This window comes from Hyla sarda, chromosome 1 (genome assembly GCF_029499605.1).
Source record: "Hyla sarda isolate aHylSar1 chromosome 1, aHylSar1.hap1, whole genome shotgun sequence".
In the NCBI taxonomy this organism is placed as follows: Eukaryota; Metazoa; Chordata; class Amphibia; order Anura; family Hylidae; genus Hyla; species Hyla sarda.
Genome location: NC_079189.1, coordinates 194,689,246 through 194,702,254, shown reverse-complemented (window position 1 = coordinate 194,702,254; position 13,009 = coordinate 194,689,246). Strand labels below are relative to the sequence as shown.

General features: G+C 43.2%; 1 protein-coding gene across 3 annotated transcripts in view; it reads left to right on the top strand.

The window, feature by feature from the left end:
- The window catches only part of BANK1 (B cell scaffold protein with ankyrin repeats 1), a 472,180-nt gene that overhangs the window by 341,455 nt on the left and 117,716 nt on the right, over window positions 1–13,009 (top strand). For 2 of the 3 annotated variants that reach the window (XM_056566500.1, XM_056566509.1), the window contains exon 13: window positions 1,662–1,895. In XM_056566500.1, the coding sequence (XP_056422475.1) occupies window positions 1,662–1,895 (234 nt within the window). Of the gene's footprint in view, window positions 1–1,661; window positions 1,896–5,500; window positions 5,636–13,009 lie in introns of those variants that run through there. The other variant, XM_056566520.1, reaches the window with a different exon arrangement.

Genomic DNA, 13,009 nt, shown 5'->3' with positions numbered 1-13,009 from the left:
AAAGGGCGCAAAAAGATAATTGATTGACGCAGGTCTGATGTCAGAGTTTCTGCCCAGAGCGGAAACTCTTACGTCAGAGGCTTAAAAAACGTCTGTGTGAACAATAAGAAACAACTGAAAATAAAGCAAAAAATGGTGTGTGAACATAGCCTTTCCAAACTTTTAAATGTTTTAGCAAGAAATACAGTATTTTATAGGAGCAGATAAAACCATTGAAGGTGGGAGTAGTGGGATCCCAGTAATTCTTTCTAAATATAGGCTTTGAGGAATATTTTTCATCCATTCATTCATTCATTCATTGCAGTTGTTAAAATATTAGGAATTCTACCATAAATAGAATACCTCCAAGACGGTGGAAGTGACATCACGGCCACACCCCTAGTGACATCACACCACGCCCCTTCTATTCATATCTATGGAAGGGGGCGTGATGGCCACTATGCCCCTTTCCAAAGACATAAATGGAGGGGGTGTGGTATGACATCGCTAGGGGGTGTGGCCGTGATGTTACATCCACATACAGAATGCCAGGGGCTACACCAAGATCACGAGGGGTCCCGAGCGGCGGAACCCCTGCGATCATACATCTTATCCCTATCCTTTGGATAAGGGATTAGATGTATGAAGCCACAATACCCCTTTAAGACATTCAGTAACACACAGTGACAGTAAGACACTTGTGATATAGCTATAAATCAGGGAAAAATTTAGCACTTTTTCAAATGCTATGATCACTTGGTTGGGATTTCAGTTGATGTGACATTGGTTTTGGCATGGCTTCTGTGCCAAAACCAATATTAAATCCAGCAACCTTGTTTAGATGGTATTTGTTTTGTTTTTTTGTTTTTTGTAGAAATATGCCCAGGCTAGTGGTGAATAGAAAGATGCCATAGTTACCTCCCTCACCCCACCCCCTCCTCCGCTGTTCTCACACTGCATAGCATTTCTAGCATAGTATGTATTGAGTTTGTGCAGTTGCCCTCTAAGCCAATCAGTGGTTGGAAAGAAATATTGGGAAGAAATATTTAAACCCAAAGCAATAAAATAACCCTTTGAAGTATGCATTTTAGTAAATATGCATTAAAATTGAAAACAAATCCCCAATAGATGAATTAATAGCAATAAAAAAATATTGCTAGATAAGTTAGTGGTGGGTGATAATCCAGATAGTTAGTTATATTGCATTCAATATTCATAGTCAGGTAAACCATTACCGAGGGGGAGACTTAAAACTATCCTTCTATTGACATAAAAAATATATGGTATCAAACACACACGCGACTAGTATATAAAAGTTGTAAAGAAACCGATAAGGGGACTCGCGTAACCATAGATGTCAAGGCAGATGTAGTTTATTTTATATTTTATGTTGCATGTTCAGCTTCAGTTATGAAATGTTATAAAAAAAAAAGTGAATCTCTGCAGAGAAGTATAGCAATGCAGGATCAAATGCAGACTGACCTTTAGAGTTATTCCCTGCCTTACCAAAGAGGTTCCATCCTTTTAAATGCTTACTCACCCCTAAGTCCTTTAGGTTAACCCTACTCTCAAAAGATGAGTAGTCTTTCATAGATACAGGTAGGTATTCCCCTATTGTGGCATGTTTAGCCACAAACCAAACAAACACAACCATCTAAAATAAATGATACTTTCTATTTCAGATCAGGGACATGATGAAAGATTCGATACCCAGTTATTGTGGGAGGAGTATGAGGACAATGAAGACCCATATAGTTTAATTTATAATGAAGATGATGAACTGTACATTGAGTTACCATATGAAACTGAAGAGAGCACCAGAGAAAGAAAGTCTTTCATTGTTCATAGAGCTCCAGCGCCTGCTCCACGCCCAGAAAATACAGCCCCACAGATGGAAGACTCCTATATATCAAGAGGTAACAATAAAAAAAAGTTATTAAAGGGGTTCTCCGCTGCCCTGCCTTCCGGAGCTTCGCTCGCAGCGTCCGGAAGTTTATTTCTCCGAACTCTATGTGCAGGCTACCGTGTTCGAAGCCGTCCCCTCGTGATGTCACGCCCGCGCCCTCGCAACGTCACGCCCGCCCCCTCAACAAAAGTCTATGGGAAGGGGGCGTGATGAGGGGGCGGGTGTGACGTGACGTCAGCAGGGGGCGGCCGAGAACACGGAAGCCTGCACACAGCGTTCGGAGTAATAAACCTTAAAGGGCAGCGGAGAACCCCTTTAAAGTATTAAAGTTGTAATCAAATCTATTGTGTTTTTTTACTTGCAAATGATAAGAAAGTTAAGCATATTGTAAAACTGATCTTATAAACTATGTGTAGTAAATATTTTACACATATATTCTATATTTTAAATAAACCAATGTTTACTGTAGCCCATATATTGCCACATCCTACAAATATAAGATATTAATCCTGGTTTCATTATTGACAGGATGCAATACCAATATATGTAATTAAAATATAACGTTGCAAAACATATGTTACACACAGAATACTGCCCAAGTAATAGTGCTCTTTAGTGCCAACATAAAATTGCACATAACGCTCAAACAACATACAGTTCCGCCACATAATGACCATAATATTGTAAAACCACCTTACAAAATAGTAAAAAATTCTGAAATCTTTTGACCCCGCATTTTTTAAAAGACACATTTTTTTTAAATCAAAATATCAATCCTCACATACAAATGATTATTACAAGTTTATGCTTTTTCACAGACATAAACAACAATCTTTATTCTGCTAATGGATTATCAACGACAGTGGATTTTAATTTCCTACATCTGGCAAAGATCGATATAATAATAAAAATATATAAGAGCATTAATATGAATGCAATTTTCTAACATGTTATATGGTGCATGTTGTATCAATACATTTTGGCTAAAACATCTAAGTAATATAGTTGCTTGTGCTCCTCATGACTGTTTCAGATGCTGTGGACTGTAGAGGGAATAGTATCTTGTACAAAATAATAAACATTGTACGCCTAAGGAGGAGATAAAGGGACATGAATCTGACAAGGGTTTAAGGGTGCACGGCATGAATGCTTGAACAATTTGCACAAACTCTGAAGTTGATACAGCCATGTACTACATCAGACTAAGCTAGTCCTATCAGATATGTCTAATGACATAAATGGGGACACGAACAGCAGGATGTGCATGTAAAAGTAAAAGTTTGTGGGCTCCTTGATTTCTAAATATATATATATATATATATATATATATATATATATATATATATATAGTTTTTTATGTTACTTAAAGGGGTACTCTGCCTCTAGATATATCTGATAGCTGTGGTCTCAGCTGGGACCTCCTGCAATCTATGTTCAGCACCCAGTGTTCATGTAGAACGCTGGGTGTGGGCGATGGGGGTCGCAACGTTACGCCTATGCCCCTCGTGATGTCATGTCACGCCCCCTCAATGCAAGTCTATGGGAGGGGGCATGGAAGCCACCACGCCCCCTCCCATAGACTTGCATTGAGGGGGTGTGGCATGACATCACGAGGGGTGTGGGCCATGATGTCACAACCCTCCTGCCGCCTGCTCAAAGCATTCAGAACAAAATGTTCAGAATGCTGGGGCAGCTGAGTACCCCTTTAAACACTCTAGGGATGCTATAAAAATTGACATCTCAGCAGCGTATAATACTGAAACCCACTTGAGATACCACAATAGCTTATTGAAACAGTTGTGATGTCACAGCAGAAACCACCTAACATCTCACAGTTGCATACCTGCCTGAAACACACTTATGATGTCATAGTTACAAACTTTACTGGATCTAACGCTACTGGAACTCTCTTGAGATGTCACAGTAATATAGCTGACTGAATCTCACCCAACTGGAACCCTTTAGTGATGTCATAGTGGTATAGTAGACAAAAGTGTTAACTGACTAATAGCTAAGGTTTTAGGTGTCACACTCTCCAACAAACCTCTTTACATCTTTATTCATTGCTGGCCAAGAGACAGATAATGTCATATAGGGCTCAGTGACACCCAGGTGACCAGCCAGCCATCTTGCTGTCATGACACCCTGAGAACGCAGAAGTTTTAAAGTGAATGTGAAAGTTAACCTTGCTTTAGAGCCAGATACTGAAACTCTCTTTTTTCTAATTGTTTTCTATTTTTTATTGTAATATTTTAATTGTAATATTATTTAATTGTTTGTACATTATTATGGAGGCTGCCACTTAGCTGTTTTAACAGAATTTAGAGTTGTGTCCTACTGAAAGCCCCATGGACATAGGCAACGATTGAACAGGAGCTGTCCCATTCACATAAATTAAAATGTTACTTGGCATCCTCTGTGACCTTGACAAAGGTAATTCCAAAGGGAGTGGGAACCTAAGCTCTGTGCTTCAGCTATTGTGAATGTTGTCTTATACTGGTGTCACATTTTGCTGAGATGCTATACAAATCAATATCCAGCAGCCTCCACCTTATCATCACAGACAAACCAGGAAGTCTAGCTTAGTTTTAGGCCTAGTGGCCAAAATGAAAATGGAAAGATTTCATAATTATTTTAATATATATATAGTAAAATGAAGGGGAAAAAAATCACAGATCTTGAAAAATCAGTTTAATATACAACCTTATTTAAAGAGGAACTCCAGTACATGAGTACTTATTTGGTGGATAGAGGATAAGTGTCTGATCGCCGGAAGTCCAACTGTTGGAACCCACCGCAATCTCCTGCCCGACACCCTGGGTCTCTATGGAAGAGCCGGAGATGCACAAATCCCATTAAGATACATGGGAGGTGAGGTTTATGGTAGAGAAAAAAATGATAAAAAAAAGTTTATGGTAGAAAAAAGCCAATGGGTGCAACCTATGGCAGAAAGCAGAAAAGCATCCCCCTGTATATACATTTACCATTGAGTCAATTCTAGAACCCAAATCAATAACTGGATGATAGAGATACCTGCTTATTGTAATGGTGCAGTCCGTCCACTTCTGCAGTGACATGTAGGAGATCGCTGGGGGTCCCAGTGGTCGGACCCTCCACGATCAAACACATCCCCTATCCTTTGGATAGAGGGTAAGTGTTCCTGGACTGCAGTACTCCTTTTAAGGCCCAATTTTTACTGGTTTATTTCCAAACCTACTGTTTAAGGGACCACAAAAGATCAGTCTCCCTGTCTGACATATATTAGTATTAATAGCCAAGAAAAATAATTAATTCAGAGAGCTGCATGGGGGAAATGGTACCATGGAGTCTTTAACTTTGTCAGATAGACCCAGCTGTGGCTCTTTGAAGGTGATAATGGAAAGACAAAGAAAATTGCTTGGGTACTAATGTCAAAAATACATACCAGAGAAAGGGGTTAATATGATGATAATGTATGGAATAATACTAATCACTACTAATGTTCTGATAAGTAATAGCAAAGGCTCACTCTCATCCTTGTTTTATTTGAGTAAACACAAACTGCAATCTGAGAAGATGGAGGAATGTACATTTTTCTACTTTTAGGTATTATGTTGTACATTTGGTTATTTACAGGATTAGAGTATCAAAGACAACGAAAGCACACATGATAGACCATTGGAGAGAAGGCAGCAGATGTAAGGGATTCCGCACTAGGGTTTTCATAACAATGTCGCTTTTTCATCTTGTTACGAAATAAAACCATTCAAGCATTCTCCTGTGGACATATAGGTTTATACAGAAAATCTCAGCAGCTAATTAAAGAGTTCAGGAGCAGAACACTAAGCTTTCTCACCAGCATCTGTCTGACACTCCAGGGAGCGGGCAAAAAAGACAGAGAAAATTTTCACAATATCATAAATCCCTGATTTTCCAGCATAAAAATCTATGTTTTTTAATTCAGAGAAAGAATCAAACAGCTGTCAAAGGTGTAAATCCGCTTTAAACGTGACATTTTGCAGTTCAACGACCAGTGAGCAGTGGAGTAGTATAGGTTGGTAGCACCTGGAGTAAGACAAAGAATTGTGCACCCCCCCTCTACTCGGTCTGGGAATGTAACAGAGAGGCAATGCATAGAGTGTGTGCATAGGCACACCATTGGTGCCCATAGGATTTTCGCCTGGAGTGATGTTTAAAATAAAACAATGCCTTCACACTGGGTTGACATATTACTACTGCAATGACTAAATAATACAGTCATACTGTTATGAAATAAGACCCTCTATACACATATTACCAATAACACCACTATACAAGGGACAAAAAGATGTGCCACACCATGACCACTACTAGAGATGAGCGAACTTTTGAAAAATTTGATTCGGCCAATTCGCCATATTTTTTGAAAAAATTAGTTTTGATCCGAATTTATTGGCAGCAAATCTATATTAAAATAATTGCTATTTCTGGGCTACAGAGAGCTTCAATAGGGGTGTAGAAAACTTTGCTTTGTTCTAACACGCATTTGGAGTGTGCTGGGGTAGTGAAATAATACTGTTATTCAAAATTACATGTAGATTACAGGCAACGCTTTTTGAATCACTGCCGCAGAGCAGCACAATGACAGAGCCTGGTGGTGGCATCAGTGTCAGGAGACCATATAGTGACTGAATGACACAGCGTGGAGGTGGCATCAGAATGAGGAGACCATATAGTGGCTGAATGACATGGCGTGGAGGTGTTGGCAGCATAAGGAGACCATACAGTCGCTAAATGACACAGCGTGGAGGTGTTGGCAGCATGAGGAGACCATATAGTGTCTGAATGGCACAGCTTGGAGTTGGCAGCATCATGAGTAGACACTAGGATTTCACAATACCTAAGATGAAAAGAGGAATTCTGAAATTTAAATTGAAGATTTTGGGTAGCTAGTGCAAAACAACATTTTTAGTCCCTGACCAAGGCCCAGCAGCATCAATAAACCAAATATTGGCTGAATGGCACAGCCTGGAGTTGGCTGAAGCATGATGTATATACCTTATGGGAATAAAAGGGTCAGGAATAAAAGAAAACCAATATGGATGAATAAAAACATTCAGGGGGCAATAAATGACAAAAATAAAGCATTTAAACTACTAAAACAGATGACCCCGGGAATTATAGACCTGTTAGTTTAACCTCTGTAGTATGTAAATTGTTTGAAGGTTTTCTAAGGGATGCTATTTTGGAATATCTTGTTAAAAATAAATGTATGACCCCATATCAGCATTGGTTTATGAGGGATCGGTCCTGTCAAACTAACCTGATCAGCTTTTATGAGGAGGTGAGCTCCAGACTGGACATGGGGCAATCGCTGGATGTTGTATCTCTGGAATTTTCCAAAGCTTTTCATACGATGCTACATAAAAGCTTGGTGCATAAAATGAGAGGGATCGGTCCTGTCAAACTAACCTGATCAGCTTTTATGAGGAGGTGAGCTCCAGGTGGGACCAGGGGGAAATCACTGGATGTCGTATATCTGGATTTTTCCAAAGCATTTGATACGGTGCCACATAAAAGATTGGTACATAAAATGAGTATGCTAGAGCTGGGAGAGAATGTTTGTAAGTCGGTAGGTAACTGGCTCAGTGATTAGAAACAGAGGGTGGTTATAAATGGTACTTATTCTGATTGGGTGACTGTTACTAGTGGGGTACCACAGGGGTCAGTCTTTGGTCCTGTCCTATTTAGTATATTCATTAATGACCTTGTAGAGGGGTTGAATAGTAAAGTAGAAATCTTTGCAGATGATACTAAACTCTGTAAAATGGTAAACACTATAGAGGAAAGTGCACTGTTATAAATGGATCTGGATAGGTTGGAGGTTTGGGTTGGGAAGTGGCAGATGAGGTTCAACACTGATAAATGTAAGGTTATGCACATGGGGAAGAAAAATCCAGGCTGGGATTATGTATTAAAATGGAGAACACTTGGGACGACTGACGTGGAAAAGGACTTGGGAGTCTTAGTTAACAGTAAATTTATCTGTAGTGACCAGTGTTGGGCAGCTGCTGCCAAGGCAAATAAAATCATGGGGTGCATCAATAGGGGCATAGATGCCTACGACCAGAGTAATAATGGGAATGGAAGGAATACAGTACCCAGAAAGATTATCAGAATCAGGGGGACATACAGACATCTCTCCCATGATCTATTTATATCCAGGACTGTATCTATAACAAGGGGGCATCCTCTACATCTAGAGGAAAGAAGGTTTCTGCACCAGCACAGATGGGGGTTCTTTACTGTAAGAGCAGTGAGACTGTGGAATTCTCTGTAGAAGAGTTGTAGCTGGCACTGCCGCTGGTGTCGCCGACACTTTATGGATCCCCTCGAAAAGACGCACTGCTACCGCATCTGTCCAGCAATGCCGAAAAGCGGTGCTCCGTCCCAGACAGATGAAGTCAGCTGATTTGGGTACAAGAAGAAATGAAACGGACGGCAATTCACTTGTGTCCACGGCTTCTTTATTTGCTGATACGAATGCAAGTCAAACAGGTACAAACTGGTGGAGCGACGTTTCGCGTTACACGCTTCTTCCGGCTCACTGGTTATGACGTGGAATTCTCTGCCTGAGGAGGTGATCATGGTGAACTCAGTAAAAGAATATAAAAGGGTTCTGGATGCATTTTTGGATAATAATAACATTGCTGGTTATGTATACTAGATTTATAGGGACAGAATGTTGATCCGGGGATTTATACTGACTGCCATATTTGGAGTCAGGAAGGAATTTTTACCTTTAGTATGAGTTTTTTTTTGCCTTCCTCTGGATCAACTCATTAGAGTTATAGGTTGAACTATGTTACTATGTTATGAACTGTGTTATGAACTATGAGGAGACCATATAGTGTCTGAATGGCACAGCCTGGAGTTGGCAGCAGCATGAGTAGACACTAGGGCTTCACAATCCCTAAGATTAAAAGATACATTTTGAAATTTAAATTAAAGATTTTGGGTAGCTAGTACTACCATAACAACATTTTTAGGGCCAGACCCAGGCCCATCAGCAAAAGTAAGCCTGGAGTTGGCTGAAGCATGAGGAGACCATATAGCGTCTGAATTACAAAGCCTGGAGTTGGCAGAAGCATGAGGAAACCATTGAAATTTAAGAATTTTAAATTGAAATTTAAGATTTTGAAATTGAAATTGAGGATTTTGAAATTGAACTTTTAACTCACAAGTTTTAGTGTCCCGGACCTCGGCATGTGGATACAAAGGACCAAATCTGACAAGAAGTCACATGTCACATGGCAGCACAATAACAGAGCCAGAAGGTAGCATTAGTAGGAGACCACATAGTGCCTGAATGGCATAGCCTGGAGTTGGCTGAAGCATGAGAAGAGACCATTTAGTGGCTGAATGAGACAGCCTGGAGGTGGCATCAGTATGAGGAGACCATATAGTGGCTGAACAACTGCCTGGATTTTGTGGCAGCATCGGGAGACCATATAGTGTTTGAATGGCACAACCTGGAGTTGGTTGACGCATGAGGAGACCATATAGTGGCTGAATGGCAAAGCCTGGAGTTGGCTGAAGCATGAGGAGACCATATGGTGGCTGAATGGCACAACCTGGAGGTGGCTGAAGCATGAGAAGACCATAAAGTGGCTGAATGGCACAGCATGAAGTTAGTGGCAGCATGAAGAGACCATATAGTGGCTGAATGACACAGCCTGGAGTGGGCTGAAGTATGAGGAAACCATATAGTGGCTGAATGACACAACCTGCAGGTGGCTGAAGCATGAGGAGACCATATAGTGGCTGAATGACACAACCTGCAGGTGGCTGAAGCATGAGGAGACCATATAGTGGCTGAATGGCACAGCCTGGAGTTAGTGGCAGCATGAAGAGAACATATAGTGGCTGAATGGCACAGCCTGGATTTGGCTGAAGCATGAGGAGACCATATAGTGGCTGAATAGCACAGCCTGGAGTTGGATGAAGCATGAGGAGACCATATAGTGGCTGAATGGCACAGCATGGAGTTGGCTGAAGCATAAGGAGACCATATAGTGGCTGAATGGCAGAGCCTGGAGGTGGCTGAAGCATGAGGAGACCATAAAGTGGCTGACTGGCACAACCTGGAGTTGGCTGAAGCATGAGAAGACCATATAGGGGCTGAATGAAACAGCCTGGAGGTGGCGGCAGCAGCATCAGGAGTCCTGAAAGTGACTCGATGAAATAGTGGAGTGGTGGATGGCAATACCAGTACCTGGTGACAAAGGTGGATGAAAAAAGGTCTGATGCGGAGGAATGTTTGTGACTGGGGAGCAGCACCTTAAATCTGTTTGGCACTATCCATATTTGTGAAGTGTCGTTGTTGCACCATGGTCAGTCTACTCTGATGCATCAGGCATTGGTTGTTGGAAATCCTGGCTGATCCATGCCTGATTCATCTTCACAAAGGTCAGTCTCTCCACATTTTTCGTGGACAGACGAGTTCTCCTTGGGGTGACTATGGCCCCTGCTGCACTAAACACCCGCTCTGATGGCACATTACTGGCCAGGCAGGACTGCTTTTCAAGGCCAAACTCTACTAGTTGCAGCCACAAATCAAGTTTAGCTGCCCAGAAGTCCAGTGGATCTTCAAGGTGTGTTGGCAGGGCATGTCAAGGTATGCCACCAGGTCCTGCTCCAGGTGTACCTGCGGCTGATGAGTTGCTTCACTATGCGGGTGAAGAAAGCTACTCATCAGCGACTGTAGACTCAGGCTGCTGCTGATGGAGCTAATACTGCCCCTGCCATCCCACCCCTCCCTAGCAGCTATGACAGTGGAAGGTGAGTGCAGGGGGGCCCCCGGATTCAGACCTGCCAGAGGATGGACGATGGCGCTGATAGGCATCGGCCAACTGATTACATATGATGCTTCTGTAGTTGGTCAGTTTGTCCTCCCTCTCAGTGGGTGTAAAAAAGGCCCTAATGTTGTGGCGGTAGCGAAGGTCCAATAAGGTGGAGATCCAGAAATCATCCCGCTGCCGAATGGTGACAATTCTGCTGTCACTACGCAAGCAATTGAGCATGCATCGTGCCATTTGTGCAAGTGACTCGGAAGGACTCCCTTCCTCCATCTCCACTGCATACTGCCACAGTGTGTCTGTGTCCTCTGTCTCCCCTTCCTTATAACCCTCTATCTCCTCTGGCTGCTCCATCTCCTCCTCTCCTGTCAGATTACTAGAAAAACCACCCATTTGTCGAAACCTAAACTGTGCTCCACTGTGCCCCTCCCCCTCCTCCTCCAGTTCAGCCGCCACAGGGATCATGTGGCCATGAGATGAAGGCGTCACGTTTCCAGTGCCCCGACCAGCCATCGTTTCCAACACGTGTTGCAATAAATGAAGCAGTGGAATGACGTCGTTCATCATGTGATCCTGGTGATTTACTAATAATGTGGCTTCCTCAAAGGGCCTGAGCAAACGGCAGGTGTCAAGTATGAGTTGCCACTGGTTCATATTGAAGGAGTACCCTTATCCGCTTAGATCATCAAGAAATCAGTCATGGCTTTTCTCTGTTCGTACAGTCGGTCAAACATATGGAGGGTGGAATTCCAACGTGTGGCAATGTCACAAATCAGACTATGTTGGGGGATACCGTTCTGACACTGCAGCTCAAGGAGGGTGTGCTTTGCCGTGTAAGAGAAGCTGAAGTGCATGCAAAGTTTCCTTCCCATTGTTAGGATGTCTTGCAAATGGGAAGAACTCTTCAGGAGCTGCTTCACAAACAGATTGAACATGTGTGCCATGCAGGGCGCATGGCTCAGCCTTCCCAGTCACCTAGCATGCAAGATGTTCTTCCCGTTGTCAATCACCATGGTTCCCATTTCCAGTTTTCGTGGAGTAAGCCATGCTCCAATTTCTTTATGAATAACTTTCAGCAGTTCCTCCCCTGTGTGACTCTTTTCGCCAAGGCAAACCATGTAAAGAACACCGTGATACTGCCGTGCCCTGCACACATGGTATGCTGAAGGGCTACTGAGACTTGTCTGGGCAGTGGAGGCTGAGGACACGGTGGAGGATGAGTCGCACACTGTCAAAGGACCAATGGCCTGAGAGTGTGGAGGAGGAAGCGGCATGACCTGTCCAAGTTGGTGATGTGGCTGTTTAGGAACCCCATTCATCCAGTGAGCCATAAAGGACATGTATTGTCCCTGACCGTAGCTACAGCTCCAGACGTTGGCGCTGCCGTGCACTTTTGTACACACCGATAGGCTCAAAGACTGGTCCACCTTCTCTTCCACAAAATTATGCAGGGCTGGTACTGCCTTCTTTGCAAAGAAATGAAGGCTTGGCACTCTCCACCTCAGCTTAGCACAAGCCATCAGTTCTCTGAAAGGTGCAGAGTCCACCACTTGAAAAGGCAGGGACTGCAGCACCAGCAACTTGGACAGGAGCACATTCAGCTTCTGCGCCGTTGGGTGAGTGGGCCCATACTGTTGTGTCTTGGACATGGCTTCGCCGATGGATTGTTGGCAGAATGGCTGACTTAAAATAGGAGGAGCAGGAGCATCTGAAGTGACAGAAGCAGGGTATGACACACAGCTCCCTTCAGCTGATGTGGTGGAGCCTTGGCTGGCTGAAAGAGGGAGCACCGTGCCACTTGGTGATGCAGCTGGCTGGACCACTACATCGGAGCCATTTATTTTTAATTTTTACACATACCAAAAAACAGAGTGAATAAACAACTTCAAAACAATCACATTTAAGGTGAAGCATATGTTGATGCAGGGTCGTGGTGCCACACCGCTGATTTTCCCACCAACAGTCCGCACCAATTGACTGCTACTGCGGCCGACTCCAGTAACCCCTGTTCCACTACCGCCTGGGAAGGTTGGCTGCTGCGAAGCAGGTGGTCTCCCCCGGGCACATTTGGCTCCAGAATTTCCACTTCTGCCACCATGCTGACTGCCGACCATGCTACCCCCTTGCTGGCTCAGCTGCTGCTTCATTGGCAACCTGCAACTCTCTTCTCCTGATGATGATGAAGCTCCTTCTGCACCCAGCTCCTAATTGTGACCAGCTTCATCATCATCAACAAGTGTCTGCACATCACTGATGTCCTTCTCAGGTTCCTCAACAGCGTCAGCTCAGGCCTCTTGCTGCGACTCCT